The following is a 27,557-nucleotide window of genomic DNA, read 5'->3' as shown; positions in this document are numbered from 1 at the left end:
CTTAAATTCCTCGGTGAAATACGTCTGTTTCCGCAGGACCCGTTGACGGGGAACACTATATAATCAGCCGTCCGGCGTTAATTGTTAGATATATTATGGTTGTGTTATTTTCTAAGCGGACTATTGAAAGAATACGTCCGACTTAGAGTCTGTGGATCTGCTGGTCTGAATTCCGAGGAATTTGATATTTCGAAACAGGCCAGAACGATCGAGGCTAAAGATATAAAAAAAAAACAAGATGATGAAAGAAAAGAAAAATCGGAATTCTACCCCAAATCCGCAGACGCATATATAAGAGTATTATATTTACTTAAAATTTAGTGTTATATTTACAAGTATATAATAAAGTTTATCGTTATAATAGACATTTAAATAAAATTGGTGTCTTAATTAAATTATGCATCGACGTTACATAAATAAATTCGTCGGACGCAAACCCGCTTTTTTTTATTTTTATCATTCTGCAAAAATGAACCTGTAACGAACCTGGACGCACAGTTGCGGATCGATCTGACTAGACGAGTTGACGCCAGTGATTGAGTTGCCACGGTAATAAATGACAAGACAGGGACGCATTTTTTTCAATAAAAAAAAAAAAAATCAACGTGGCTTTACGACTCAACCTCGCCCGTGTACGTTGTTCGTATTTCGGAAATTCTTTGCGATCGAGAAGAAAAATTGTACCGTAAACGGTAGAAACTTGGATAAAACAAAAAAAAAAAAAAGAAAAAAAAAAATACAGACAGAAACGCGACTAATTTATTGTGTAATATGTATGCGTATATGCCTATATATGTATATTATAGGTACACGGCCATAACAATGCCTTAAAAATGAGATACCCGATACAATAACGACTCATCGTTTCGACCCTGAAATAATCTTGTACAAAATAGGAGGCGTTATCGTAGTGTCGATTTGAAATTTTACGTACCAAAAAGTTAATGCAGCTACGATTAAGCTGATCGTCGTAATAGTCGCGATGTTCATGTATTATGTGCGTGAAAATCGGCACTTTGGCTAGAAAAATGTGTGTACACATGTGCGTGTGCGTATGCGTATGCGTAATTGAATGTAATCGCAACGAAATGAATTATTATTATAATTTTTTTTTTTATCATTATTACTATTACTATTATTTCATTACAAATTTCTAGCTATGAAATTTTACGTTTGATAAAAAAAAAAAAAAAATTTTAAAACGTCCAAGAAAACAAAATCGATCGTATACATTTTTCTACACCGTATATAATGCTCCTTGTAATTCTATCGATGCTCGTTCAGGACCCGCGCATGTCAGTAACAATCGTTTCGACATCGCAATTTTTGCACTGCAAATAAAAAAAAAAATTAAAAATGAAGAGGCGGATTGTTACGACCGTAGAAAAAGTTAGTAAGAACAAGGCTCTCAGAGTTGCGGAGCGTCAAGCTAAAAGTCACTAAATCAGTTATTCGGGCAAATACGTGGGTTTAAATATTAAAAGAATTTAGGAAATTTCCACATTTGTTTTTGCGACTTCACTTGCAGAGGTTTAGAAAAGACGAATTTCTACGCTGACGATTGGTAAACCATCGAGCTACGGATCGGTGAAAAAGATTTTCTTATTTCCTGGTAGAAAAGCTTAGTATGGGGAAAAACAAGAATGACGTGTACAGGTAAATATTTCTCCTCCCTAGGGGGGAGGTGAGGGGGTGTTTGTATTTACTCAGGCGCGGCGTCGTTTGACTCACCGGTATGACCGCCAATCTGGCGATCCTAGAATTGACAGACTCCTATCTACCGTTGTAAATAGAATACAAATCCGTGCGGACGCTAATTGAAGAAAACAATTTACAGGTATGCGTAGACCAAACGATACCAGAAGAGAAAACAAAAAACTATCATTCGTTTGCGAGGAGAGGTTTAACCAACTGATTAATTAATATAACGATGAGACTCGTGTGTCTTAAAGCATAAATAAATATATTACGGACATTTCGGTAATTTTTGTGTCCGCGTGCGGGTGTTTTAGATTCCAAGGCTCAAATTTTCAGCTCTGTGTCCAAATTGGGATAACCTGCACGTTCCATCCTATCACCAAATGAGAACCACGTCGCCATTGGGGTACCGGATCTACGGAAAATTGAGTGGAAAAAGTGCGGGCGAGGTTCTTTCGGGCACTCAAAAAACGTTACCGGAAAATCTTACAGTCAACGGAGGAGGAGACGTACAAGAATGTCTCAGTTCTCCGACTGTGTAATTTTTTGAACCAATCATCGCAGCGGCTTTAGACTATTCTGGATGAATCTAACATTAACAATGGCGCGTCGCGTCGACGTCGTTTCGTGTTGCAATTCATCTAGTGTAAATTACGTTGAAACGATAATTTATAATTGAAAAGTCACTTTGCGATCTTTACGAAATGATTTTACTGTCTAAATCATCAATTTCAATAAAATCTTTCGATTTGTGATGTCGAGGTTATTTGTAAACAAAGAGGCAGGTCGTGTGTACGACATAAGCCCTGAAATCGACTGACGGTAAGACAATTTGATCTTGAAAATGAAAAAAATGTTCAACGTGTATCAGGAATCCTGTATCAAAGTTTCATCAGCACGAGCGATTTTGGTACTTTCATCGAGTAAAAACAAAGCTTTTTTTTAATATTATAAGAACGTAGATAACAACGTCCGAAACATTAAACTTTCTAAAACATTTCACCGACAACTTTCCATTGAATCGTACGCCACGTTCTTGTGCACCTAATATTACATACATACCTACATATTATATCACAAGAATGTTTGCGCTTATTTACATTTGCATTGAAAAATATCAAGGGCCATAATGACAACGAAGTAAAAAAAAGAAAACACGCTACGGAAAGGGAAGCAAACAAGCTCTAGTCGCATAGCCGGCGTCGTGTTTTCGGGACTTGAAAAAGTCCGTAAAAACGGCACACCGCACGTACGTGTGCGTGTTGCGGGGTGGATATGTGGTTATGTGGTTATGCAGGGAGCAGCGACGTAACCGGGGGTAGTGAATCCTCCGGATTTTCGTCTCGCTGAAAGAGAGAGAGAGAGAGAGAGAGAGAGAGAGAGAGAGAGAGAGATGTCGGGGGCAGAAGCGAGCGAGCGACGGTGGTTGTGGCAACGAGTCTCTGGGGGGCCCTTAACTTAACTACCAGATCGATGTCCGACCCCCCTGACCCCTGCGGTTTCCCTGAACCATCCCCTGCATCCCCGGTTCAACTCCTCCGCCCACTTTCGAACAACTTCTTTAATTTTTTCTCTCCTAACCCGCGAACCGTTTTAACATTGCTGCACCGGAGTCGCCGGGCAGTCGACGATTTTTCCGCGATTTTATTTTCAACTTGATTCACGGGTGTAAAATTCCGACACATTCTTCTCGCGAATAGAAATGGCATGAAAATTATTCTCGAGCCGAAAAGTACACGTCGTTTGGTAATCTATTTCGTCAAGACGTCCGCGGCCTAAGATCGTCATCGGATTTATTGACCTACGTTATCGACGATCGAGGAGAGTGCGGAATAGCCGTTACCGCCTATATTCATTCGCGGGATAAATCATATAATATCACATACTGCACGGATTGCCTCAGGGGTTGTTTCGAAAGCACTCCAATTATTTACCAGCCACCGAGAGAGAGAGGGAGAGAGAGAGGCGAGAGAAGCGCTCGGTGCTTCACCCTCATCCAATTTATGCCATTTCCTCGTTGCGCGTTATGACCTAGCATCATCACACCATCGAACGCGTTGTGCCATGTCGTGCTAAAAACCAGCCGCCGTGCCAATATCTTGTTGGTCGAGAGAGGGTCCGAAATAAGCGCAGGATATCGTACTCGTTCAATTTTTCCAACGCTGAGAATAAAGGGGAGAATTTTTATTTCACCATGCTTGTAAGTTTGAAGGAGTTTGACGAAGTGTCATTCGTATCATGACGTGACTTATTCCATTTATACGTACCGGTACGAAAGTCAGGTGAGAAATTATCGAGATCGTTGATAATGCAAAGTGTCAAGTTAAGGCACAGGCACAAGTGTACGAATCAACGACTCGTGACTAACAAAGTTCAAAGTGACTCAGCGTTGTGGTCAAGTTGCTCATAGACTTGCTTTGACCGGGCATTCGATACCTGTGTTGTGTAAACAACGGATTGATAACAGCGAACGATTCGTTGGCTAAATGTCCGCTAACCGCCAGGGGTGTAAGAATAATAAACGGGTATAGAAGTCTGTTTGAGTTATGGATGTTTCCTGAAAGTTTTCTGGGGCTTGGATGCGCGTGTGTCCGTACTTACGGACGTGTACGTAAAATTGTATATCCACGCACCGACAGGCACTGCACGGATAGGCGTATATAGGACTTATGAAAAGACGACATTGATAAAATCTTATGGATTTTTACCGCGCGAGCCTTGCTCTAAATATGTTTTATTGCCGACCTCGTAGCACACCGATGACGTCAAGCACGGCGAGCTTATCGTATATCTCAAATCGTTTCGAGGTATTTCGATAAACGGGCAATCAAATTACGTTGAGTCGATTTGTTTCTTTCCTTTTTCGGCAAAATCCTTACACATTTCGACACCTAACGCACGCACGTGCAACGACGTATACCGAAGATCGAAAAATGCGATACAGCGGAGCACTACGAGAGGCCGAATGAGAAAGATCATTTTGGAAAGAAGATGAAAGAGATCGTCGTGTTTTTGAGAAAGTAAATTCACCGATTAGTAGGTATATGCTAGCAGAGAATCGATACGTTGATTGAACCGAGTCGCGTACAATTTCACAAACTACGGTCAATTTGATTATAACTGAATAAATAGATGAGCCGCGAGATTTGCGGCGGATTAGGCAAATCCTTTCTCTTTTATACGGTGTTCGTTACGACTCTTGATAGCTCTAATTTGCCACCCGAAGCTCTCGATTAGCTAATCGTCACCGTTCTAATCGCACGAAACCCTCGAGTAAGAGAATAGGCGACGTGGATACAGATTTTCCAGCTAATTCCACGGTAAACTGAAACATCTAAATTCCGTAATCGTCGAGCGGGTTTTCTTCACGAATTCGTATACGTCGCGACTTAATCTACAGGGTGGATCAGCTTAGACGTATAATCGAGGTTTTGGAGCGTACGAATTTATGCGTACGAGCTTTGAATTGAGGTTGCGAGACCGGTGAGTGATACCTGCAACGCAACGATCAAAAAACGAAGCATATTACAGGGCTATTCGTTTCGTGCACCTTTTTTTATTTATTTTTTATTTTTTTTTTCTCAGACAAATTGCATGGCCTACTCGCAGGTGCAATATAACTTGTAAGTTTGTACACAATTTTCGATTTCCCAACGCATGATTCGACGGAGATCGAGGGCAAGATTTTCTGACACGGCGAACGCTTCCTAAAAAAAAAAAAAAAGAGAAAGAGAGAGAGAGAAAGATATGGCGAAGAATCGTGGCCGTTGCCTGTAAGTGAATTTCGGAGAGGTTTATAAAATGTTAACAAAGGTGCGTTCACCGCGATTGCAGTCCTCGAATTATCAGACGTCTGCAATTAAAATATAAACGCCGAAGTAGGCTGTCTTTTCGTCTATATTTGATCTACCTAATTTACGAACGATTATTTTTTAACGCATCTGAAACTGCAGACGCGTTAATATGACGCGCTAATTGCAAGACCTCATTTTTTTCGGATAGATTTTATAAAGATTGGTAAAACTGTAACACGATGAAATAAGCGAGTATCGGGATTCGCTGTGGTTCAAGTTTATGCGATTTGAAGTTATAAACTTCTTTTCGCAGATTTATGATTAGGAAATATGTATGTACATATAGTTAGTCGGAAGGAGAAGAATAAAAAGTAGGTTCGAATTTTCGTTCCGAATAACTGGCGATTTTTTTACCACATTTTAATTCGAGTTTACAATTAGTTACATTTAACGTAACGAAACGTCGGAGAAAACAAAGCCTCTGTTTTACAATTTCAGAATAACTTTGAAGGTCGGTCAGTCGAGTTAGCAAAATTAGAATAGGTTTACTGAATTTCAAAAAAAATCCCAAAGTTACGAAACAATCCCCCCCAAAAAACGTCTCGTTACGTTAACGTTGTGTATTTAAACCTGACTAATTTACTACAGAAAATATTCGGCAAGGCAAGCTATCGAAAGAGCCGAAAGGGCATCGTTCCAAATTTAACCCTGTGACATTAACTCGTGACGCGTTATTTACACCCTTGTATATCTGATCTGTCCGTAGTGGGTGTGTAACGTACAGGCTGTGTCGCAGAAGAGGAAACAGCGCAGAGAAGCCTTCGAGTTTGGACCCACCGCGTCCGTGGTCGTAGATCCTCAAGATTCCGTGGGATTTTTGGAATTTTTCCAAAAGATCGTCAAGGGTTGACGGAGAGCGGAGAAACGGTTCCCCGTCTTCTGTCCTCCCTAGTTTCCTCAAACTTTGCCGCTACTTTTCATTCCTACCCTCGCGCTTTGCACCCGTCATACCCTTACACAACGTAACGCGGTGCCTGCGGCACAGGGTGCGGCTGAAAACGCCAAATAGATACTTTTATGGTGGCAATAAAGACCCGGCTAGCTGCGGAATCGAGTATCGACGCTTCCAAAGGGACTAATCTGAGGATGAAAACTGTAATAAAACGTCCAGTCCTTTTCTCTTCTTTTCCATTCCATTCCTCCCGTTTCCTACTCGGCAGGATCAACGCGTCCCTTATACCTACACATGGATTTCGTACCGAAGGACCTACGGAAACTTGTTTGGAAAAAAAATGAAAAAAAAAAACTTTCCAAGCTCAACAACAAGCGCGTGTGTACCGAGAGAAATTTTAAAGTTGCGGTTCCATGTACAACGGTAACAGTCCTCGGCTATTTTCATTTCTTACCGTAAAGAAAAAAATATTGTTTTGGGTAGAAAATGAAAATGAGTGTTGTGCAGCTGTAACCGGAAATTCTAACCTGTGCTACAGGCTTGACAGTGCTCGTGCCAGGCAATTTTAGGGGAAATGGGGGAAGGCTTTGTTAAAATAAGGGGGTTTAAGGTTTCAATATTTTTTCATAGTACTGACCAAATATAGTGAAATTAAATACACACTTGGGTGTCCGTTATTTCGGTCGAATTGAAATTATTTCGATAAGTTTTTACGCCAAAAATATGGTCATATTATATAAAAAGAAAAACTCCTGTAATTATAAAAATATTCGGGTAATTGAATATTCGTATTGAAATGTTTTATCTAAAATACATTGAAATTTTTGATGTTTACTAATTATTTATTTTTCGTAAACTAAAATAAAACTAAACTTAAACCGTAAAAATTATGGTTTTATGAATTATAAAAGAGTTTCGAGATTCAATGCATATTTCTTTTTGTTCCCATATTAAGTGGGAAGTATAAGCACTGTTCTCAAGAATTAAATGATCCTTTCGGTCCATTTTAGTTGATGAAAAAAAAGCAACTGACAGTTAAAATAAGGAGGTTTTTGGAGGAAATTCACTGCTTTAGGGTGAATTTAGGGGAAACCTTCAGTTTGAAAGTGCTTGTACGGGAAGAAAAAAAAATAGAGTACTTCTGGGCAAATAGGGGACCCACTATGTAGCCTGCATGGTGTTACTATTTTTGTTGATTATGATTACTTGTGCTATATTTTATCGTAACTATTGCGATACCTTGATTTCGATGCAATAATAAATTGATGTTGAGACCTTATATAAGAGAAAGAAAAGTAGTGAACTAAACAAAGGGATAGAATGTTGCAATAAACAGAAAATGCAGTATCTACAACTGCAATCACCTTAATTAAATACCTCGTTACTTGTACCATGTTTTCTTATAATTTCAATAATATCGAAAACATTATTATAACAATACCCATTTTCCTATCTTCTTCTAGTAATTGTAACAAATGAAATTTTTGTCAGTGTGGTAGTACGATTACCGCTCCACTTTGATTCGGTAAGATAAAAAGAATCTGACAATAATAAAACATTGTGACTGTAAAAATTGTATCCGAATTTGCACGGCGATTCGAATGATGGTTGTTTGGCACGAAGATTTCAAGAATACTGCTTATTTCGATAGCTTCGTGTGCTTTCTTTTACCCTCTAAACCGCGTCTACCGTATTAATAAAGATTTGCATAAAGTCCGTTCGAACGAGAATCATTCCAATTCTCATGACTGGAGAATATACCCGAGTTTCAGGTTGAAAGTAAAATGGCGCCTGATCATTGTATACTCACGATCATAATGTTACACCTGCATTCGTTATTGGAGCCCACATCAATGGCAGGTCCACCTAATTGCCCTCTAACAGCCTCTGGTCGTGTGCATCTAGACAGAAACGGAAAAAGTGAGAGGGGGTTGAGAGTGAAGAGGGGGCGGGGGTCCAGTTTGCGACAGCTTCGAGAAGCTCATTCGACGCCCTTTGATGAACGTAATTTATGAGTCACGCGTACACGAAGGTAAAAAAATATCTAAGAATACCATCTCTCGAAAATAATTCCGCACGCGATAACATAGATGAAGATAAAAGTATGCGAATTAGGTGGCGTAATTAAAAAACATAGCTACAACAGCACGAATACTCTTTACATCTATGCACGATCAGGAATTAAACAATATCTTCAATCTACAGCCCGGTTAATAATCGAAACCACCGTGAATTCGATCGACTTAAAAATACGGCGGGGAATATTTGAATTTGAATTTTCGCGGGCTATGTATCGGGCGGCCATAGACTATGTAGTGCGCATGTAGCGTACAAGCTGTATTTCTATCTGACAACGGAAATGACTAACTGTTCGGAAACAGCTCACTGTAAGTTTCATTGTCGGCGATTGATGAATGTGCGGAAAAAATACCGGAAGTATAATACGTAAGCAAGGCGGTAAATGTCAAAATTAAAAACAAATCAAGATAATGCTGCAAGTTTTTACTTAATTATACGGAAACGAGTTTCGTTGAGATAGAAAAAAGAAACAGACGAACAGACGTCGAGTGAAATAAGATGCTTACTAATTGTGAGTACAAATGTGCGTAGCAAAAAATTTCATCAATATTTCGCAATGAATTTAACGTTTGATAGCGGTGTGTGTATAAAAAAATCGTGACTAACGCTAACAAAATTAAACAGATTTCGTTCGATATATATCAGTCATCTGTGTATTAAATGCCGAACGATATCTGGGAAAATGTTTTCACGAAACGAGCAGTATCGCGTAATTATACGATGACCTTTGCTCCAGCCTCCAGTGGTAGAGATTACGATTATAGTGCAGGATTTCTATAATGAAACACAATGGCGATTAAGAACGTTTCCAAGCAACACGTGAGTAATATAACGTCAGTTTTATATCGAATATACCGATACGCCGCAGGTGAACGTGTCGCTATACGTGTGTACATGTGTACAATGTCACACGTTTGTCAAATGTTACGCAACATTCTCGATACGAAGATGCGATAACGGACGAATTCCAGTAGACGGTGTAAACAAGTGTATGAGAGTGAACCTTTTTACTCGTTCGACGCGAAGAATCATGCGATAGCGACTGTTTAACTTGCATTTAAAAACGATAAAAAATCAAAAATCAACGCGCCTATTTTGACGAGCCTTTAATTTCAACGAAACAAATTTGTAGAATAACTCAGGTGAAGTATCGTTTGTAATCAAGTTTGTAATGATACGAAAATTTTATATCAGATTGTATTACCTCGCATCTGCACAAACGTTTGCACAGGTATCCTTTTTCACAGTTACAATAACAATTCGCTTAGCTCGGCGTTGTAGAAATGGCAAGATTCTAAAAATTAGTCAGACTGCCAGCTTACATTAACTTACTTATCGTTGGTAGCTGATCCTCGAAAGGCACTCGGGTATGCGATAAAAAGTGTGAGAAATGACAAGTCAACAATGTAATCCTGATACTTGTTAGAATCTATTTCAACAATTGTAAGATGATCGCGTGATTTTATACAGTCGGTAAAATGCCGGTGTGACAACAATATCGAGTGAATAAGTTTGGCAATATACGTCGGTAATAAAATGTCTTTAAATAGATTGTTTAGAATAATGTCACCCAACGGGATATTGAGTATACTTGAAGTTAATGCTCTACCCACGGAACAGTTTGAATGGCTTTTTGGAAACGTGATCGAACACTGTCCGGAGGCGGCTGGATGGGTGGCAACAAAACGGCCGTTTCTTTCGACGGAATCGTTGCGAAATGCCTTCGATGATTATTTGGACAAGCTGAAGAACCACGGTGCGTAACTTTGATTTTTGTTAAGTAATTGACGAGCTAACAACGCATGATGGATTCGCTTGAAGACAGTACCGAAAGTTTTTCGAAACGTAAAATGCAGGTTTCAAGTCCGAATCCGTTTGTTTTGTAAGAATATCGGTCAACGTGTCTATGAATTGGTTTTCAGAGAAGGAAAACGTACTGATCAAGCATCCAGATTTGGCGGGTAAATTGGCCGAGGGAAAATTGACCACCGAATCACAGAACGAACAAAAGTGTGCAGGACTCGACGAGATGACGCGAGAAGAAAAACAAACGTTAGCGAATCTCAATGCCATGTGAGTAAAAACGCCAATTTTAAAATATCTTGTTCAGTTGCTACACGAGGGAAAAAAAAGGTCGATACGTTGTTTGAAATTTCAGGTACAAGGAAAAATTTCACTTTCCATTTGTCATATGTGCCCGGGAAAATAAAGTGGCAGCGATTCTGAGCGGCATAGAAAATCGTTTGAACAATTCTCCCGAGACGGAACTTGAGGTCGGGATTCAAGAAGTCAAAAAGATATGCAGGATTCGCCTGCTAGACGTCGTCTGGTCGGATGCTCGATAAATTTGTTAAAGTAATTTGTTCACTTGTCTCATACACATGGACAATTTTTACTTTTTCTGCTCGGAGATAATATGCGGATTAAAAATCTTACATACATGTAACGTGATTAATTGATATTTATTCTTAAGTATCTGCGTAAGCCACTGTTCGACAATTTGACGAAATTTTTTAATCATGCAAACGAGGATTCATTCGTAAATATCAAATAAAAAGAAATGCACAGATATTGAAAAAAGTATTCATTAATTGCCTTTGCCATTGAGCACAATAACAGAGTGCAAATTATGATATTACAAGCTTAAAAATAAGGATCCAATCGATGTTTAGAGAATTCCCAAACTCTTTTCAACCATCGCGTGAGGCTGACACATTTGTTCCCTAAATTCAGCGTTGTTGAAGATGTCTTCGAATCTGTGAATTGTAAAATTAATGTCGTCACTTGTTTGACGCAAGATAAAATTCCATTCAGATCCAAAGCTGCGTTGTTTTTGGTCCGTGATCCACAGTCATCAGAGCTCTTACCCAATTTCTTCGTCTCTACCAAGAATAACATCCCGCATGAGGCCAGAAGATGGAAGAAACGGTAGTCTCCCAACTTTGTCAGCGGCTTTGAGCTCCATGGCTAGACGCATTGGCGCGTGAAGTCCTTGCGTGTTTCTCAGCATAACCATATCCATGCGCAATTTATTCTGCACATACTGGAGATCAGAATAAAAAGATGTGAAAACTGTAAATGCCTTAGTATAAAGAAGCAATAGTCAGTCTGACTACGACTTACGTTTTGCTCGGAGGCTTGCAGAGGATGTGAAAATCCAAGATTTGCTCTTGTTGAAGATAGCCTGTGCAATTAAATTTCATTCAACTATTCTCCTTCTTTTTGAGAAAGTTGTTATACGGCGAAAAGCGAATACTGATGAAAATCAACCAATGGAACAATGACAAATATCTTTATACTTGATTGTGACTTACCCTGAAACAAGTGCATTTGGAACACCATGCGTGTCGTCGGGGATGCTGATTATATCTGCAGCCGAGGGCTTGGGTTTCACGGAAGGTAGACCAAAACTCTGAGCGGAAAAGTGTGAGCAGAAATTTGTTGATTTGCTGTTGAAGGATAATTTCGCCTAACCTAATTCGTAACTATGGACGTTTTAAATGACAGAAAAATGCGAATCGTGAAATGAAACAGGCGGCTAGATTTCTTATTAACGATATATTCACATAGGATCACAGCGTATTAAACAAAGCTTCAGTACTTATTCATCGATGTAGAAAAGATGCACTTGTCATTAATACGAGGGTAAACATAACCTTAATAAAAATATTGCAAATGTCACGTTCGAGAAATTCGACGAACTGGCCGAATAATCACGTGGAGAAAAATATTAAAGTATCGCAAATATATAATAAAATGATGGAGTTAGTCTTACCATATTGAATTACTTTTCAAACAGCTTCTGGGGTTGCTTATTTAATAATATTTCGTTCGCTCGTGACTTGACGAAGAGCCGCGGTGAAATATAACACGCTATACACGAGCACTGATCGCGAAATGAGCGGTAATGGTGTGAAGTTAGCTGAGTTGAGGCGTGAAAACGCCCTCTGGCAACAAACTTTTGAAACTCATTTGCCGAGATTCGTGGTGGTAAGTAAAAACCATTGTCAACAACTAACCTTTATTTACAATCACGAACTTAGCTGACAATGCAAATTACATTTGCCACATAATGAATTGCTACTATTCGAGATTTATATTTCTGACTATAAATACGATTTTCGTGTGACGTTCGCAAAATTGACGCGCTAAAGGCGCGATTGATTCGCGTGAATTAATCGCAGCTCTGGACAAAAAATTCACATACAAATGTACTGCACCTTAAATGACCAGAAAATAACTTTAGAATTTTTTTTACCTTCTATAGGTCGTTCCATTCATTAGACGCAGCTTTCGTACGTGCATCTTTTCAGACCTGACGTTGAAGAGGCATACGAGTTTCACTGGAAGAAAAATAGAACAGAACATTTATTCACGCATTTTAATTTTAATAACTGCAGATACGCAGGATATAGAATACTAATCACATAAGCGTGAGAACTGAATATGTGCTGCATATTTTTTCAAATCTAATGATCGGTTCATTTTTCATATTATGTTCGAAAATTGATTGATCGAATTACATAATTCAGATCACCATTAACAGATGTCAAAAGTTCTAAATCGATTCAAAACTTACTATATTTTTCACACCAAGAGATTATCCTGAAAGTTCGCAGTTGCTCACCGCCGACTCGGCACTACTCAAATTCGTCGTTTGTTTCTCGCAGGCTGGCCATCCCATCTTTAATTTCAAACTGTGAAAGGCCGTAAAATGATTGCATCGACGACGACGACGATTATATTTTGACAGGAAATGCCTCGTAAATAAAACGGAAACATAATCGTCGACATTTTTGTTTTGACAGGGAATTCCCCGTAAATAAAATGACAATGTAATCGTCGTCGTCATCGATGCAATCATTTTACGGCTTTTCACAGTTTGAAATTAAAGATGGGATGGCCAGCCTGCGATAAACAAACTGAAAACTTGAGTGGTGCGAACAGAGAGTTCGTGACCAACTGTGAACTTTCAAGATAATCTCTTGGCATACCTGATACATGAGTATACCAATAACATTCGGCAATTTGTAAATGGTCGCCTCTTGCGTTTTTGCATGACAATTATTTCGTAATGATAGAATGCGCAGTATAAATATAGAATTAGAACGTTGCAGGAAAATGCGATAAGATGAGGAATGAAGAATCGTATACTGACAATGAGTATCGACTTGCAGCAAGAAGTTCGGAAGAATCCAATTTTAGATAAAACTGTCACTTGCGGTGCCGTGGTTTGTCTATGCACGGTTCACTGCCCGAGTGCCGTACTCACTAGTAAGAAGTGGGCTAGCAATTGGCAGAGAGTCATTTAGTACAAGGCTTCACCGCACCGAGCGTACTTTATGTTCGGTTCTCTTAAATATTATTATTCATTAGATTCAAATAACAGACAGGGAGGGAGAGTCCTCTCAGAGAAATACTCACAAAGCAATCCTGAAACAAACTGGGATTTTCTATCACAGCTTCGTCGTTTTTCAGCCATATATCAAAGATACCCTGATTTACAGGCCGGTAGATAGAAAAAGGCGTTCTTGAGAAGCTTGAACACAACGAACTATTAAACGGCATCTTACATTTCAATCTTCCGTCAACCCTGTAGCAGTGCCAAAAAAACCCAAGGATCAACGGATACAGATGCTGGCACGTCATTCTTACGACGCCATTTTGTGTTTTCAGAGAGGACCGCGCATCAAGTGCGCTCGGTGCGGCAGAGTCGTCTACTAAATAACTCTGTGCCAATATCTGGCCAAACTCTATTTTACGGAGTTTCGTCTCTGCAGACGACGCGAGACGCTTACCGAATTGCCGTCGGCCATGGCGTCAGGCGTTTCACTTTGAAACAACGCGAGAGACTCAGCGTCGAGATTATAAAAGTACCTTGCATTAAATTTATTGACTGACTGGGTCAAATACTTTCAACCGGTAATGTAAGTTCTGTCCAGAATGACATCGAATTAATAATAGAACGCTTTGTTTGAAACGTCAAGAGAGACTTACATTCGGAGGACAACATTCTTAACTGACCTCAGAACGTAAATCATGTTGTAATTTCCCATTTAAGTTATTGTTTATTGTTTACTCTGCATATTATTTGCATTCCGGCAATAATGGGTAGTCGTAAGCGTGACATTATAAGTTCTAAAGCTGTTCCTAATTACTTGCAAAGTTGTATGACATGTTCACTGTAAATTAGACTTTTCGGAGGAATGGTTTTCAAACTTTTCCACTTCGTGAATACCAAAAAATAATATTATAAATGGACAAGGACAAATTAGGAGCACGTCAATAATCTGGCTTGTGGTTTATTTGTAAATTGCAGAGGCGATTTGCCGTGAGCATCAACCAATTAACTCTCCCCGCACTGAAATATCTGTAGTAACAGTATACTCCAAGAACATGCAGTATTTATACACACCTATATTACCGCCAGAGAAAATGAAAAAGTTTGTTGAAGGTTGAAACATCGTTGAACATTTCGTTGCATAATTCATAAAAAGAATGCGTTGCTATGGAAAGCTCGAGGAAAGATTTATTGATCAAACCAAAATGGCGCAGTGAGTTTTCCTTCGAAGTGATTCTAACGTTGACGTGTCGAGTTAGTGCGGATATCAATGAATTGCTCAGGCGCGTAGAAAGTGTAAAAATTTTACGTTAAAATGAGCCGAGCCAGATCAAATTCTCTCAGAGACATATTCGTAAAACCTGCGGTCACGAAAAAAAAGAAATCGGAGAAAAGAAAGCCAATAGTACGTATGTATACTAACCACGTAGAGTTCAAAATGGAATTTCCGAGAAAATTGTTTGTAATACTTCTCTATTTACACAGCCGAAGAAACTGCAAGGTCGCTATCGTTTCCGTGCTGTAACACGGTTGGTTCTAGAGTATATGGAATGGATACAGGAAGTGCCTGTATTCGAAGATTTTGTAGGCGACGACATAACAAAGAACGTGAAGATGGCACAGCGCAAGCGAGTACCTGAAAGAAAAAAGCTCACAATCAAAGTCAGTTCCATAATATTGGTCGATGTTTATTTATGACTTTATGGATGACCACGATGGTGTCATATCGTTTGCAGGACCGTTCGGTACTCCTTACCAACATACCTGGCAGATCGAAGGAAAATCGAGCCTACTTAGCAGTGCTTATGAGGAATCTTCAACCCTATAAAAAGTATCCAGAGTCCATGTGGGATCAAATTGCTAGCGTGACCGGTTACCAGTATTTTGGTTCAGAACGAGTTCTCGTTCGGCAAGGACACATGCCGCAAATGCTTTACTACATTGTCAGGGGAGAGGTCAAGGTGTCCAAAATTGCCGAAGATAGTGTTACCGGTTCGCATTTAGATGTCACACAGTTTTTAAAAACAAATTTCTCGATTTGTCGTTTGAACCTTAAAAACATCTCTCGAAGGATCAAACGTTGCTTTGATACTTGTTTCTGATCGTTATAATTCCCAATATTCATATTTCTATCGAATAATGTTATTACCATTATTGTCGTTGTTGTTATTGTTATTTAAAACAGGAGACAGAATCGAAAGGGTTATGGAAACACTCGGCCCGGGAGACATGTTCGGTGAAGTTGCGATACTTCATGCTATTCCTCGATCTGCTACTGTAGTAACAAAAAGTACTTGAGAAGTAGTAGAGTTATAAAATCATTCGCCACGGCTTATAAAACGAATAATGACATACAATGATTAACTAAATTCGTTTAATATTCATCGCAGCCTCCGTCGATTTGCTGACCATAACTCGTGAAGACTTTAATGTAGTTTTGAGACCATGGCTAACAGAGCAGTGGGAAATTTTCAAGGATGCTATAGTTAACTTCAATTACTTCAAAGGATGGGATGAAGAAACTATGAGAGAATGCTGTATTTTGAGTAAAATTAGGGATTATCGACCTGACGAAGTAAATAAGCTTAACAGTAGAATACTAAGCAGACGATTATAGTTGTACTGCAGAAACTGAATGGTTTTCACTATCAAATGATGTGAAATTAATGACTTTTCAGGTATTGCTGGGAGATGCAAAAGGTATGGTCAATTACGTGCATTTCATATTACACGGAAAGTGTAGAGTAATTGAGCACATGGTTATCCACGAGGAGCTTGTTGTCAATAAAGTCAAGTACAAGCTTTACGACCCACAAGACTTTAAGAATTCAGAATCTTCGCATGAAGCTGAACCGACATTCCAAGACCAAGTTAACGAGGTCGAAACGACCGAACGAATCTCCAACTCTACGTTACAGGTCCGCTGCCTACCTACATTTATCTTCCTAAGAAGCAAGAATTTGATTCGGAGGACACATATCATGATTATTGAAAGATTTGCAAACATTTCCAATCAAGTTTCTCGTTAAAATTGAAAAGTTATAACACATAATGTCACAGCAGGCTAAACTTTCCAATAGCAAAGGACTCCAGTCCGTACCATCTGAGATCGATTACACGCAGTTAATGCTATCCAGGCGACCGATGAATGTGGATATGGAGAGAACAAGCATTTTTACGCTGACTCTACAGGACGTGGTAAGCTACTACTACAGACGATTTCATCTATAGTACCATATGTTTTTCAAACGAGTCTGTAAAACGAATGACAAATCATTCTGTAAAAAATAAATTAGGTAAATGAGTGGCACGAAATAACGGACGTGACTGAGATGCTAATGAAAGAACCATCTGTGACTTCACAAAAGATTTACCCCAAGAATGTTCGCACCGTTTTCATGCAGATTTGTTTATTTCATCGCGGTGCCTGCTTCGGTTTAGGTGAGTTGCTACAATTTTTTGTTGAGTCATCTAGCCGCTCATAGGCAGTACGAGTCGTTGTCAAATCTCATGTCGGCACTGCAGACAATAAAATAACAGGTATAAGTGAATATTTGTGCAGGAGAAAAGATGTGCAACCGTCGGATAGTGTCGATATCACCGACTCGCTGTTTACTCATTCCACGTTATTGGTTGCTAGAACACAACCGTGCTAATATCTGGGAGCAAGTCAGATTGTTCATGGATTCGAAGTATCCGACAACTGAGCAGCTGTTTAAAAAATTTGTGAAGAATCGCAGGTACTTGCGTACAGTTTTACAAATTTAGTTATTATATTATTAATTATGTAGCTTATTAAATACTTTGTTGTTTCGTTAAACAGATGGATGACATACAAGAAGGGATTGTTACACCATATCATTGAGAACGGACGGAAGATACCAAATTCAACGACTATTCATGACGTACCTTACTCGATCAGAATTACCGATGAAATAGAAACGATTGAGAAGAGTGAATGAAATTTTTTGAACGAAAATACTTGATGATGCATAGGAAGTCGAAATGTTTATGTAATATAATATTCCAAACCGTATATAATTTGTATACAATCTTGAATATTCCATCCTTCAACTATTCGGTTTTTGGTTTTTCTTTGAGTATTCACAAACGTCCAAAGCTAATAATAGAAAGTATTGATCTAGCAATGCAATAATTATCTTATCAACTACGTGTTATATTTATACATTGTACGTTGGGTAAAACAAGTTAAAGCATAAATTAAGGAGATTTCCTGTGTTGAGCATACCTGAGACAGGGCTAGCAGGTTACTGCTAGAAATATTGTGTTCAAATTAAGACAAGATGGAAGTAAAAGCGAATGAAAACACTATTAACGAAAATTAATAGTCGGGAATGATTCAAGCAATCTGCTAGACACTGCTCGTCGTTATTCGTTTTGGACACAATGACGTAATTTTAATTTCTACAACTATTTGCTTTATCCTAGGCAGCATTAACATTCAATTGATGTACTGATTATGGTTGCCACGCAAGGGCGAAGGCAACTTTTTTATCATGTTTTTCGAAACATTTAGAATCTCGTTGGAAATATCCGCATTTACTAAAGACTGATTTTGTAAAACATTCTGGAGATTGGAATATCTTCCACGGAGATTCGTGATCGGCGGTTTGAGAGGGGTTTCATTTTCGACTTGAGGTGTTGGCTCAATACAAATTTCCGAATCAGAATTGTTCGGAGCGTCTTCTTTCAGCAAAGGAAACTTAAAATGGGATTCATGAAGTTCTGGACGAGTGACGTACGTGATATCATGGCCACTTGTGTTGACTGGAGTCATGGGCTGGTAAGCTGAGTGTGGTGGCCCTTCCAATGCTGGATTAGGTGAAATGTGATGGTTATGATTTGGAGCAGACATCATGGTCAAATAATCGCTTCCGCCATTTCGCGAAGTTTCGATATTCATGTTCTCGAAGGGAGAATTCAGATTGGCATAATGCTAAAACATGAAACCATGATGAGAAAATTATCACGGCATTCCTACATCCGATTTATTTTGGCGTCACACAACAATGATTTATTCATTCGTCGAATGCGTATAAAACCATTTTGTTGATTGTTGATTATTGTTGATTATTCTTCACAACTTGTACGCTTACGCGAATTTACACAAAAAACTTACGATTCTAATGTTTTCTTCCAACAGAGTTCCAATCGTTTCAGCTAGCTCAGAAAACGAAGGACGCAAATTAGGTGTTTCTTTCCAACAATTTGATATAATATCATATCTGAAAACACGCCAGAGATTAAGGTCATGATCGAATACGCTGCACTTGGATCATTAACAAATATCTGTGATAGAATGCACTTACATTTCTTCCGTTGCATATTTCGGTTTTTCCATGCGATAGCCATCGATTATTTGATCATATTGTTCTTTGGCTTCCATACCAGGATACGGAGTACGAGACAAGGTGAAAAACTCCCACAAGACTATCCCAAAGGACCAAACATCCGACTGAGTTGAAAAGATTCGGTCTCTGATCGACTCGATGGCCATCCACTTCACCGGCAAAGGGCAATCTCCTTTTTTCGTATAATTTTTGTCGTTGTACATGTTTCTAGCCAATCCGAAATCACAAATTTTTACGACGTTATCGTCTGCAAGGAGTATGTTCCTTGCTGCTAAATCGCCATGTAGAACCTGTGACGTACAACGCGTAAGATATGAGAAATCAGACAGATGATACATTTCAGAAAAATTGGAAGCAACACCTGGTGGAAAAATGGCATACATCTCTTGATTAGTTGTCACGGTTAGCAATTATTTTTACATACGGAAAAATCAAACGAAGCGAAGACGAAGACGGCTCCTGCACGATCAAGTTACTTTTGTTTCACGAAGTCGACTTACGTTTCTACTGCTGAGATATTCCATGCCCCGCGATACCTGCCAAGCCCAGCAGAGCAAATCTCGTGTACAAACGGGATTCAAATTATCCTCTACGTAGTCGCCTCGGTAATTAGATCGCCATCCAGGTTGAACTGAATTTTTACTCAAAACGGCAGGGTCATGAGACATGTTCACGTCATCGAATTGTGTGATTTGGCGGTAATCAACCATCTGAGTACCACTATGGCCATTAGATGACTGTGGACTAATGCTGCGTGACAGTTCCGTGTCGTAAGACCTGTGCCACCAAATAGAAATGACAACGTATTAAAGTCACCGTAAAGGATGTCGGTTTAATCACGAATAAGACACGATGCATCGTGCATTAGAAAAAATTGTAAGTGAACGCTTTTATGACTTGACGAATCTACCGCTGACAGCGAATAAATGAGAAAAACAAAATTCGTATTTTGCCAATCATGAAATCCGAAGGGAGAAGATTGTGATTTCAATTATTCGATGGCAAAGTGATTGACGAAAATTCACAAAGTTATAAGGAAGCAACTGCTCCGATTTCTCATGGTATATGACAGCAGATCAGTGACTCAGGCGTAGGCGTGCATAGAGTTGTAAATGCATTGTAACAAAGCGTACCTATTCTGGCTGGCGATGATTTTCCTTCTGGCCAACAACTCCATACCGATATTCGGATCGATTTTTTTTGTCAAGGGATCGATTTGGTCGATGAAAGTTGCTCGATGACGTTGCAGATATTGGTGTAAATTCCCGAAGCGGCAGTATTCCACGATGACGTACAATTCACCTTTGGAAATTCGGTGCACGATAAGAAAGGATGCGAATTTTTCGCAGATTTTTGTTGCGACTGCGACGTGAGCCTTGCTCGTCAAAGTTGAAAGCAATATTTGTGAAGCTTACGCTTGGTGCGGATAGTTTTGGTGCAGGCACCGAGAAGATTGACGACGTTCAAATGTCGGCCGAGGTGGATCATGATCTTGAGCTCGCCCGAGAGAGCTTTCAAGTAACTCGGATCCGTCGATCGTCGGACCATTTTCACGGCAACAATCGTCGTTTCACCCGCGACGCGAATCCCTCGCGCCTCAGCCTTCATCACGACGCCGAACGCTCCGCTTCCCAGTTGTTTGCCTGTCGGACGAAAGTTCGCATCTAAGCCACACGAATGCCATGCCTTACCTACGAGGATGCTGCAAGCCCCGTTTAACCAAAGCACGTAATTTCATTCGGGGTTTCGCAGCTTCCTCGTTCGATCGATCGACACTGCGTACCAAGTTTTAGATCTTCTCGCGGAAATTCCCATTTCTTGTCGTAGGGTAACAACTCCGCTTGTTCATCCACGGTCAAGTCGTGATTCAAACACTCCAGTGCTCCGTCTTCGAAATGCGTCAATACTGAGTCGAACAATATCTTTTTCAGGCGCTGAAATACGTTGGTAATTTACATCACACGTTGATACACGGAAATCTCGAATCCTTACTTACTCTTTCACGGTTCACTTTGGCTCCCATACAAATAACGACTACGATGATGATGATAATGAGGCCACAGATCGAGCTGATCCAGATGACATCTTTGTGGGCACTTGGTTCTGCCGGTGGTTGCCCTCCTGAAATTTCAACGTTCGTCAATTTGACGCCGAAAATCAACGTAGCCGAAGCGATGCGCATTTTCTGTGACTTGGGACGATCCCACCTTCGATTTTAATCGTCCTCCATGCTTGCGCGATTTCATCACGATTTTCAGCTTGGCATTAATATTTCCGACCGCGTCTGCGGCGGAAGTGCTTCAAGTTCGCACGCAAGAAAAGTTGTCGAAAACTTTCGAAGGAAACGCTCAACGAAATCTACTTACCAGCAACGAGGATTGTCATGGTGGATTCGGCACAATCGATTTCATTGCAGCTTCTGCATGTCAGACCACCTGTTGCGTTGATCGATGTTTTCAAAAATGAGAGGAAGCCAGTTGGGGAATTTTCTAACGACCCTTTTCTTGTTGGCTGAAGGGAGAAAGTTTCGGGTTATTATCGACAGCGGCTTCTGTGAATTTTAACTTACATCGCTGCTGGAACGAAAGGATCATCGGTCGAGTACTGGAATCAGACGGTTCTATCAAGTGATACTTACCGGAAAAATTGTCTCGACAGATTTATTGTCCGATCGAGGACCGGCGGATTCCGAGTAACGCCACGTTACGTTTGGCAACGGATACCCGGATATCCGGCAACGGAATTCCTGAGTTTCGTTTCGTTTATACGAACGATTCGGAGCCGACTCGATCTTGGCAGTTGGTGGCGCTGCGAAATGAATCCGCTCGCGTCAACGTCATTGAATCAGGAAAATCGACGATAAATATGAATTCGGTCGACTCACCTCGAACCTTCAATTCAAGTTCGTGTTCGTTCGATTCGTTCCCATAGTTGATGCGAATCGTATAACTGCCAAAATCAGCAATTCCCACATTACGTATTTGGAACGTGTGTTTTGTTCCGGATACATCGTGCGAGTACCGGGTTGAATTGGAAATTTCTGTTTTTTCCGTATCGAGCCTGTGTTCCAAAACAAATGTGAAGTTGGAATCAAGTGAAATTGAAAAATTGACTGTCAGATTTTCTGATGCTGCTCCAACTTAGGAAGTTTTCAGACTTTGAATACTAAAAAAATCTACAAAATGGTTTATGGGAAAAGAAATTTGAGCCTCGGTATGGAATTCAAGTGCTGTATTACGCTTTGAACTGGTTTGCTTATGCCTGTTAAACACAGAAATTTTTCTAGACTGGACTTTTTGAAGGGACTTCTTAAGGTATGCCTCAGCAAAAGCGTAACCCGACGCCCCTCTCCCTCGCCCTCATTTTTTCCCGACTTTATTCGACCATTGGCATCTATAAATGCATTTCACTTGAAATGATTTTAATATAAAACATAAAACTGCTCAAGAAATTTTTTCCTGGCGTCCCAAGACGCCGACACTCGTTTTTTTATACTTTGATCCGATCAGGAGAATTAAGAATGGCGAATAAAGCTTACCATGTAATATTTCCTTCAGGATACGTGTCAATGTCAACTTCCCAAAGCGCTGTTTTTGTTGCACTTACGGTTTGGGTCGAGGACAAAATGTCAGTCACATTGATGTACTCTTCATCAGGGTCTAGAACAAATCACATTATGGTAAACATCAATAACTAATCAACGTATTATTAGGTATGTACTGTAACGTGGCGATTTAGATCCGCCCGTCACAAGGGCACACGACTGAACGAAATCTCTAAAAAACGCGTCCCTGGCGGGGTACTCCAACCGAACTCAATACAAAATAGGCAATAACTAATTCTTCGTTTGTGAATTCTGTATTCCGTCCTCCGGCGCAAGCTAACAAGATACACGGACGACGACGACCCCGACCACCGAGAGATCAGCAGCTACCGATGACTTCGTCTGCGGACGGTCCGATAAGACTAAACTGGAGCAGCTGAATAATCGTACGAGGTGGTGTCAACGATGAAATCACGAGCAGCGCATTACGCAGCATCTCCCGCTAATCTTTAAAAACTTATGACCAAGACGTAAGATATTCACCACAGGGAAATGACCCAATTAAAGTCGGGGTCAAAGGACCAATCAGAGGGAAGAAAGATCACCTGACGAATGACGACGGCGGTGAAATGGACGAACCGAACTCCGAGGGTAACAGAAATTAGCGTTACAGTACATTACATTCCGTGATTACATGGTAAATTGATGTACCAAAGAAGAAAAAATTGCAGCTCGGAACTGATTCATCGAGAAAAAAAGCACAGAACTTTCAGATGTCGAATTGTTGGTCCGATTGGAGAAGGTTCAGTGATTATCTTACCATAAAATTTAACGTTGACTGATTTGGAAGCAGAATCAAGGCCATCTCCTTCGACAGTGCAAGTATATTCCCCGCTATCAGTTTCCCGCACATCTACTATCGTCAACACAGCTTCCTTTCCAATAGTATTCTCGCGCCGCAATCTCTCCGCCTGGAATTAAACTTTTTAGTCGACCTGGGGATTGAGTCGTGATATTTGACGTTGGACGATCGACGTTACGTTGTAAGAGCAGCGAAGCATAAGTTTCCGATACGCGCGTGCAAGCTCATCGTGTATTTCCGTTCGACAAAATTTGAAAGGGTGTTGCCGTTTTTAAAGTCGTACCAATCGCTGATCAATCTGGTTCTTGGTTCTACCAAGCTTCGATTACTCGTTATTTCTCACGTAAACGCTCGTAGCGAGATGTAACTTTTTTTTAATAAACTATTAGTTATCTATTGCTCAGTGCCGTTGGCAATGGAACTTACTGGTATCGCACCCGGGGCTTTCCACGTCAGGTAATACGTCTCCTCGTTCGGGTCATGAGTTTCATCAGTGATGTAACACCTTAGAGTTTGATTCCGCCCACGTACCAAGTGTCGGAGTTTATCCTCGTCGATTAATGGAGGTTTCATTATAATGTCAGCTATAAAGAAAAATAATGCTAGCTGCAAACTGTGTTACTACTCGCTATTGCCACCGGCCACAGCATTGCATTCCTATAAAGTGAAGAAGTAGTGGAAAAAAAATTTCACTATAAAATTGAAACATATTTAACACACATTCGACAATTTAACAAAATAAAACAAAAATTATGTATTCTGTATATCAGGTGTTCGGAGTATCGCAGAAAAGAAAATCTAGAAACGGGAATTTTTTTTTGGTACTTGACGTCACGTAAGATCACTCGTATAAATTTCAGAAGCTTTGCTTCTGCCGCTTGCGGTTGTTACACACACGTTTTTTATTTACTTTCGTATAGTACAGCTGAAAAGCTTACAAGCATTCGTACGAATACTTACTTATTGTCACTGTGTATGTTATTTCGTCACCAACGCGTCCTTCGAACGGTGGCGATATACAGCTGTAGTCGGTGGAAGAAGATTTAGTCACTTTATCTTTGATGAATCCAATTCTCGGGTCGTATCGAAAACCGGCAACTGCCGGGTCAACCACCTGTACGATTGATAAATGTTCGTCCGTTATTTCTTGCAGAGTAAGTCGTGAGTTGTAAAATACAGTTTGAGGTGAAGTGCGTTTGCCGTAAGCAATCTGCGATACGCGGTCAGGGAAAAGCAAATTTTGTTTCCCGTCGAATCTTTTTTTGTCATCAAAACTCCACCGTATTACTTTTTCGGTATACGCTGCCTCTACTTTGGCTGGTCCAGCGAAAAATCTGAACTTGAATGATTCGCGAGCATCAATTGAGTCTATTTTGACTCGCTTCGTAACGCGAGACTCAGACTGAAATTTCTGTGAAACGTGTACTTACTACGTACGCCTGCTCAAGCGTTGGAATCTGCATTTTGGGTAACGTTTGCCGACACGGTATGACCACGGAACTCCAAATTGGTTTGATTATCGTTACACCGTCGATCTGATCGTCAACAGCAAATGGTTTCGACGCTGTGAGGAACACAAGTATCGTTATTATCGTACGACTGATCTGGATCTAAGGATCCGAAGCTCAGAGGTCGGCGTACCGTCCGTGAAGGAAGAAGGATCTCCGTGATATGGAAATTCTTCTTCTTCGTTTATTTCATGTCTTTATGATCCGAAGTTTACAAATGCCGTTGGAACTGAGCAGATACACGTGAAAATCTACAAATTTTATTCCAACTAGCAGCCGTAGTCCACCGACCGTGCGAAAAACCCGTGGAGCTTTCGAACCTTTCTCCACCTTCGCTTGAAGATCGGATGGATTTTCTATCGGGACTCTATTTCAGCGCCCCGAATGACTAGATATCGTATCGAGAGCCGCGAAGCGCATAATTTACTTTCCTAATGCTAGCCATTTGTCTATTGAATCATGTAATCTATCAAGAAATATGCGTATCTCGACACTCGAGGTAAGACCCAAAGAAATTTGTCAAAATAGCCGCCAAAAATAATATCCGTTTCTCACAATTCACGTATACATAGATCCAGCTGATGGTTTCGTTAGGATGTTCGACGATTTGCTCGTCGTTCCGAATCTCGGTTCCGTCTTCGGCGCAAGCGTACCATCCGGCATCGGTTCGAGTTACGTTAGGCACGGTGAACGTGGAGGTATGCACGCCGGACGATTCGCTGGGTTTAGTCCTTGACGGTGAACACTGCGAAGGCGTAGCGATGAGTACTTAATCATTATTAAAATCTACGCGAGCATACCGTGAATATACAAGAGGCAGCAAGCGTCGTTCTGAGAACATCGTGTACGTACATTTCGACCGGAAACATTCATGACTGAAAAATGGATGGGACGGAAACCTCTGCATGATATGTTCAAGTCGGTTCCTTCTTGGATGACGATATAAGGCTCTGCAGGGTAGATTTTCGGTTTCGAATATGCTACACCTGTAAGAATAAATGCAAATAATGAACCCGTGAAAATGTAGGTCAATGTGAAATTCAAGTAATTTTTAATGAAAATCGTCGTTATTTCTTTGAACAACGGAAATCTTTTTCGCAGCGTAATAATAATGAAAGAAAAAAGCATACACGACAAACGGATGCCCGGTCATCAACCGATGTAAATAACGATTTTCAGAAACGGACAAACCAGTTTGGTTTCTTTCAAGATAAACCGGCAAGTCGCAATTACATTACAGCGGATGTTCGGCTTAAGTTTCTCTTTAATTCGGTAAATTCTAACCGCGAGGAACGAACATGTGGTACAAACAGGAAGTTACGCGCTTTATGACTCTGCGTATGGTCGAGAGCAACAATTACGTCAACCGTAGCGTTACATATATTTTGCATAACATCTTGTGTGAAAACTACCTTTTAGGAACATGCTACATAAATTTTCCAAGCATCATTCGCATCTAGAATTTAGTCAACATCATCTGACGGTTGAAAAGACTTGAAATTGATAACCAATTTATGCGAGCAACGATCTTGCAGATATTCACTTGTAGAAAGTTAAGAACGTTGTCACTGTGTCCATCGGCCGCAATTATTGTCGACTTATTCCAAAATAAGTAATCTCGCCTTGAAATGACGATAGAAAATAACAATCATTTTGCTAGTTTGGATTTAAATTATTTTCCGTATTCGTCACGCGTGAGTAAAAAACAATTTTTCGTTAACTGCTATGAACGTTATGTTTGTTCAGAAAATATGCATATTGCTTATTTTTTCTTTGGTTTGTATAGTTTTAATATCACCAGTCTCAAAACGTGCCTATGAACAACACGTTAGCAGATAAAAGTAATAAATGAATAAATAAACGATACGGCGTCGTACCAATAATGAATTTTATAAACTTGAGTTGCTATTTACTACAAATACATGTACCGATGAGTTTCTCTTAGATTTCGGAAATTACGAAAGGTGAAAACGTGCAGTCAATTCTACGTCGCGATGAAAATGAGTCTGTTCGTTTTCCGCGTGAACCGCGTCTTGGACAATCGTGCGCGCAGTAGCGAAGTAAAATACTATGGAATATAACTTGCGGTGTAGTTTTTGAAATTACCTTCATTAAAAAGTCCAACGATGACCAAAATAATAACGCAAGTAAACTCGGTGCGATCCATTTCGTGACGCTGAATATTTCTCACTCTCTCGTAACATAGGAATTAATTTTACGTTGATACAAAATTTTTGATTGTTCAAACGAATTTAAATTTGGAAAACCGACTTCAACTTAAGCTGAGCTCTTCGGTCGGAAGCGACGACTATCGTATTTCAACCGAGACTGTTTATACTGTATAGCAATACTCGGTACAACAAATCATCGATATCCCCGCCACCAGTGCTTTCAATATCAATTACAG

General features: G+C 40.0%; 4 protein-coding genes across 11 annotated transcripts; 2 read left to right on the top strand and 2 right to left on the bottom strand.

Moving 5' to 3' along the window:
• Positions 1 to 55: 55 nt before the first annotated feature.
• LOC107218496 (platelet-derived growth factor receptor alpha) lies at positions 56 to 27,450 on the bottom strand. Of its 5 annotated transcripts, XM_046743434.1 has the most exons (20): positions 27,257 to 27,450; positions 26,003 to 26,136; positions 25,706 to 25,895; positions 25,073 to 25,206; positions 24,603 to 24,756; positions 24,069 to 24,226; positions 23,601 to 23,751; positions 22,775 to 22,895; positions 22,121 to 22,296; positions 21,875 to 22,044; positions 21,603 to 21,747; positions 21,233 to 21,357; positions 21,020 to 21,170; positions 20,652 to 20,879; positions 20,370 to 20,538; positions 19,737 to 20,013; positions 19,195 to 19,526; positions 19,005 to 19,110; positions 18,628 to 18,821; positions 17,297 to 17,383 (listed from the first exon to the last, which is right to left on the bottom strand). In XM_046743434.1, exons 1-20 carry the CDS (start codon positions 27,315 to 27,317, stop codon positions 17,344 to 17,346), a joined length of 3,216 nt encoding a protein of 1,071 aa, XP_046599390.1. In that variant the 5' UTR covers positions 27,318 to 27,450; the 3' UTR covers positions 17,297 to 17,343. The 5 variants fall into 5 exon arrangements, 3 of the variants coding, with proteins under 3 accessions (XP_046599390.1, XP_046599389.1, XP_046599391.1); XM_046743433.1 differs by lacking the exon at positions 17,297 to 17,383 and having other exon boundaries at positions 18,260 to 18,821; XM_046743435.1 differs by lacking the exons at positions 17,297 to 17,383; positions 25,073 to 25,206; positions 26,003 to 26,136; positions 27,257 to 27,450 and having other exon boundaries at positions 18,260 to 18,821; positions 25,706 to 25,772.
• LOC107219992 (2-oxo-4-hydroxy-4-carboxy-5-ureidoimidazoline decarboxylase) lies at positions 9,129 to 11,088 on the top strand. 4 transcript variants are annotated; one of them, XM_046743443.1, is made up of 4 exons: positions 9,129 to 9,342; positions 10,144 to 10,279; positions 10,446 to 10,596; positions 10,682 to 11,088. In XM_046743443.1, the coding sequence occupies exons 1-4, from the start codon at positions 9,313 to 9,315 to the stop codon at positions 10,866 to 10,868; spliced, it is 504 nt and encodes a 167-aa protein (XP_046599399.1). In that variant the 5' UTR covers positions 9,129 to 9,312; the 3' UTR covers positions 10,869 to 11,088. The 4 variants fall into 4 exon arrangements, with proteins under 4 accessions (XP_046599399.1, XP_015513861.2, XP_015513860.2 ...); XM_015658375.2 differs by having other exon boundaries at positions 9,134 to 9,342; positions 10,074 to 10,279; XM_015658374.2 differs by lacking the exon at positions 9,129 to 9,342 and adding an exon at positions 9,371 to 9,665 and having other exon boundaries at positions 10,074 to 10,279.
• On the bottom strand, positions 11,093 to 12,456 carry LOC107219993 (proteasome maturation protein). Its single transcript, XM_015658376.2, has 5 exons — positions 12,299 to 12,456; positions 11,838 to 11,935; positions 11,647 to 11,707; positions 11,391 to 11,566; positions 11,093 to 11,279 (listed from the first exon to the last, which is right to left on the bottom strand). Exons 1-5 carry the CDS (start codon positions 12,299 to 12,301, stop codon positions 11,192 to 11,194), a joined length of 426 nt encoding a protein of 141 aa, XP_015513862.1. The 5' UTR covers positions 12,302 to 12,456; the 3' UTR covers positions 11,093 to 11,191.
• On the top strand, positions 14,379 to 17,900 carry LOC107219983 (cyclic nucleotide-binding domain-containing protein 2-like). Its single transcript, XM_046743440.1, has 11 exons — positions 14,379 to 14,450; positions 14,843 to 15,269; positions 15,350 to 15,526; positions 15,601 to 15,856; positions 16,050 to 16,154; positions 16,255 to 16,439; positions 16,543 to 16,782; positions 16,925 to 17,062; positions 17,161 to 17,305; positions 17,427 to 17,604; positions 17,688 to 17,900. Exons 2-11 carry the CDS (start codon positions 15,180 to 15,182, stop codon positions 17,824 to 17,826), a joined length of 1,653 nt encoding a protein of 550 aa, XP_046599396.1. The 5' UTR covers positions 14,379 to 14,450; positions 14,843 to 15,179; the 3' UTR covers positions 17,827 to 17,900.
• Positions 27,451 to 27,557: the final 107 nt, after the last annotated feature.

Source organism: Neodiprion lecontei, chromosome 6 (assembly GCF_021901455.1).
Source record: "Neodiprion lecontei isolate iyNeoLeco1 chromosome 6, iyNeoLeco1.1, whole genome shotgun sequence".
In the NCBI taxonomy this organism is placed as follows: Eukaryota; Metazoa; Arthropoda; class Insecta; order Hymenoptera; family Diprionidae; genus Neodiprion; species Neodiprion lecontei.
Note: the sequence above shows the minus strand (reverse complement) of the source record. Positions and strands in the feature narration are given on the sequence as shown.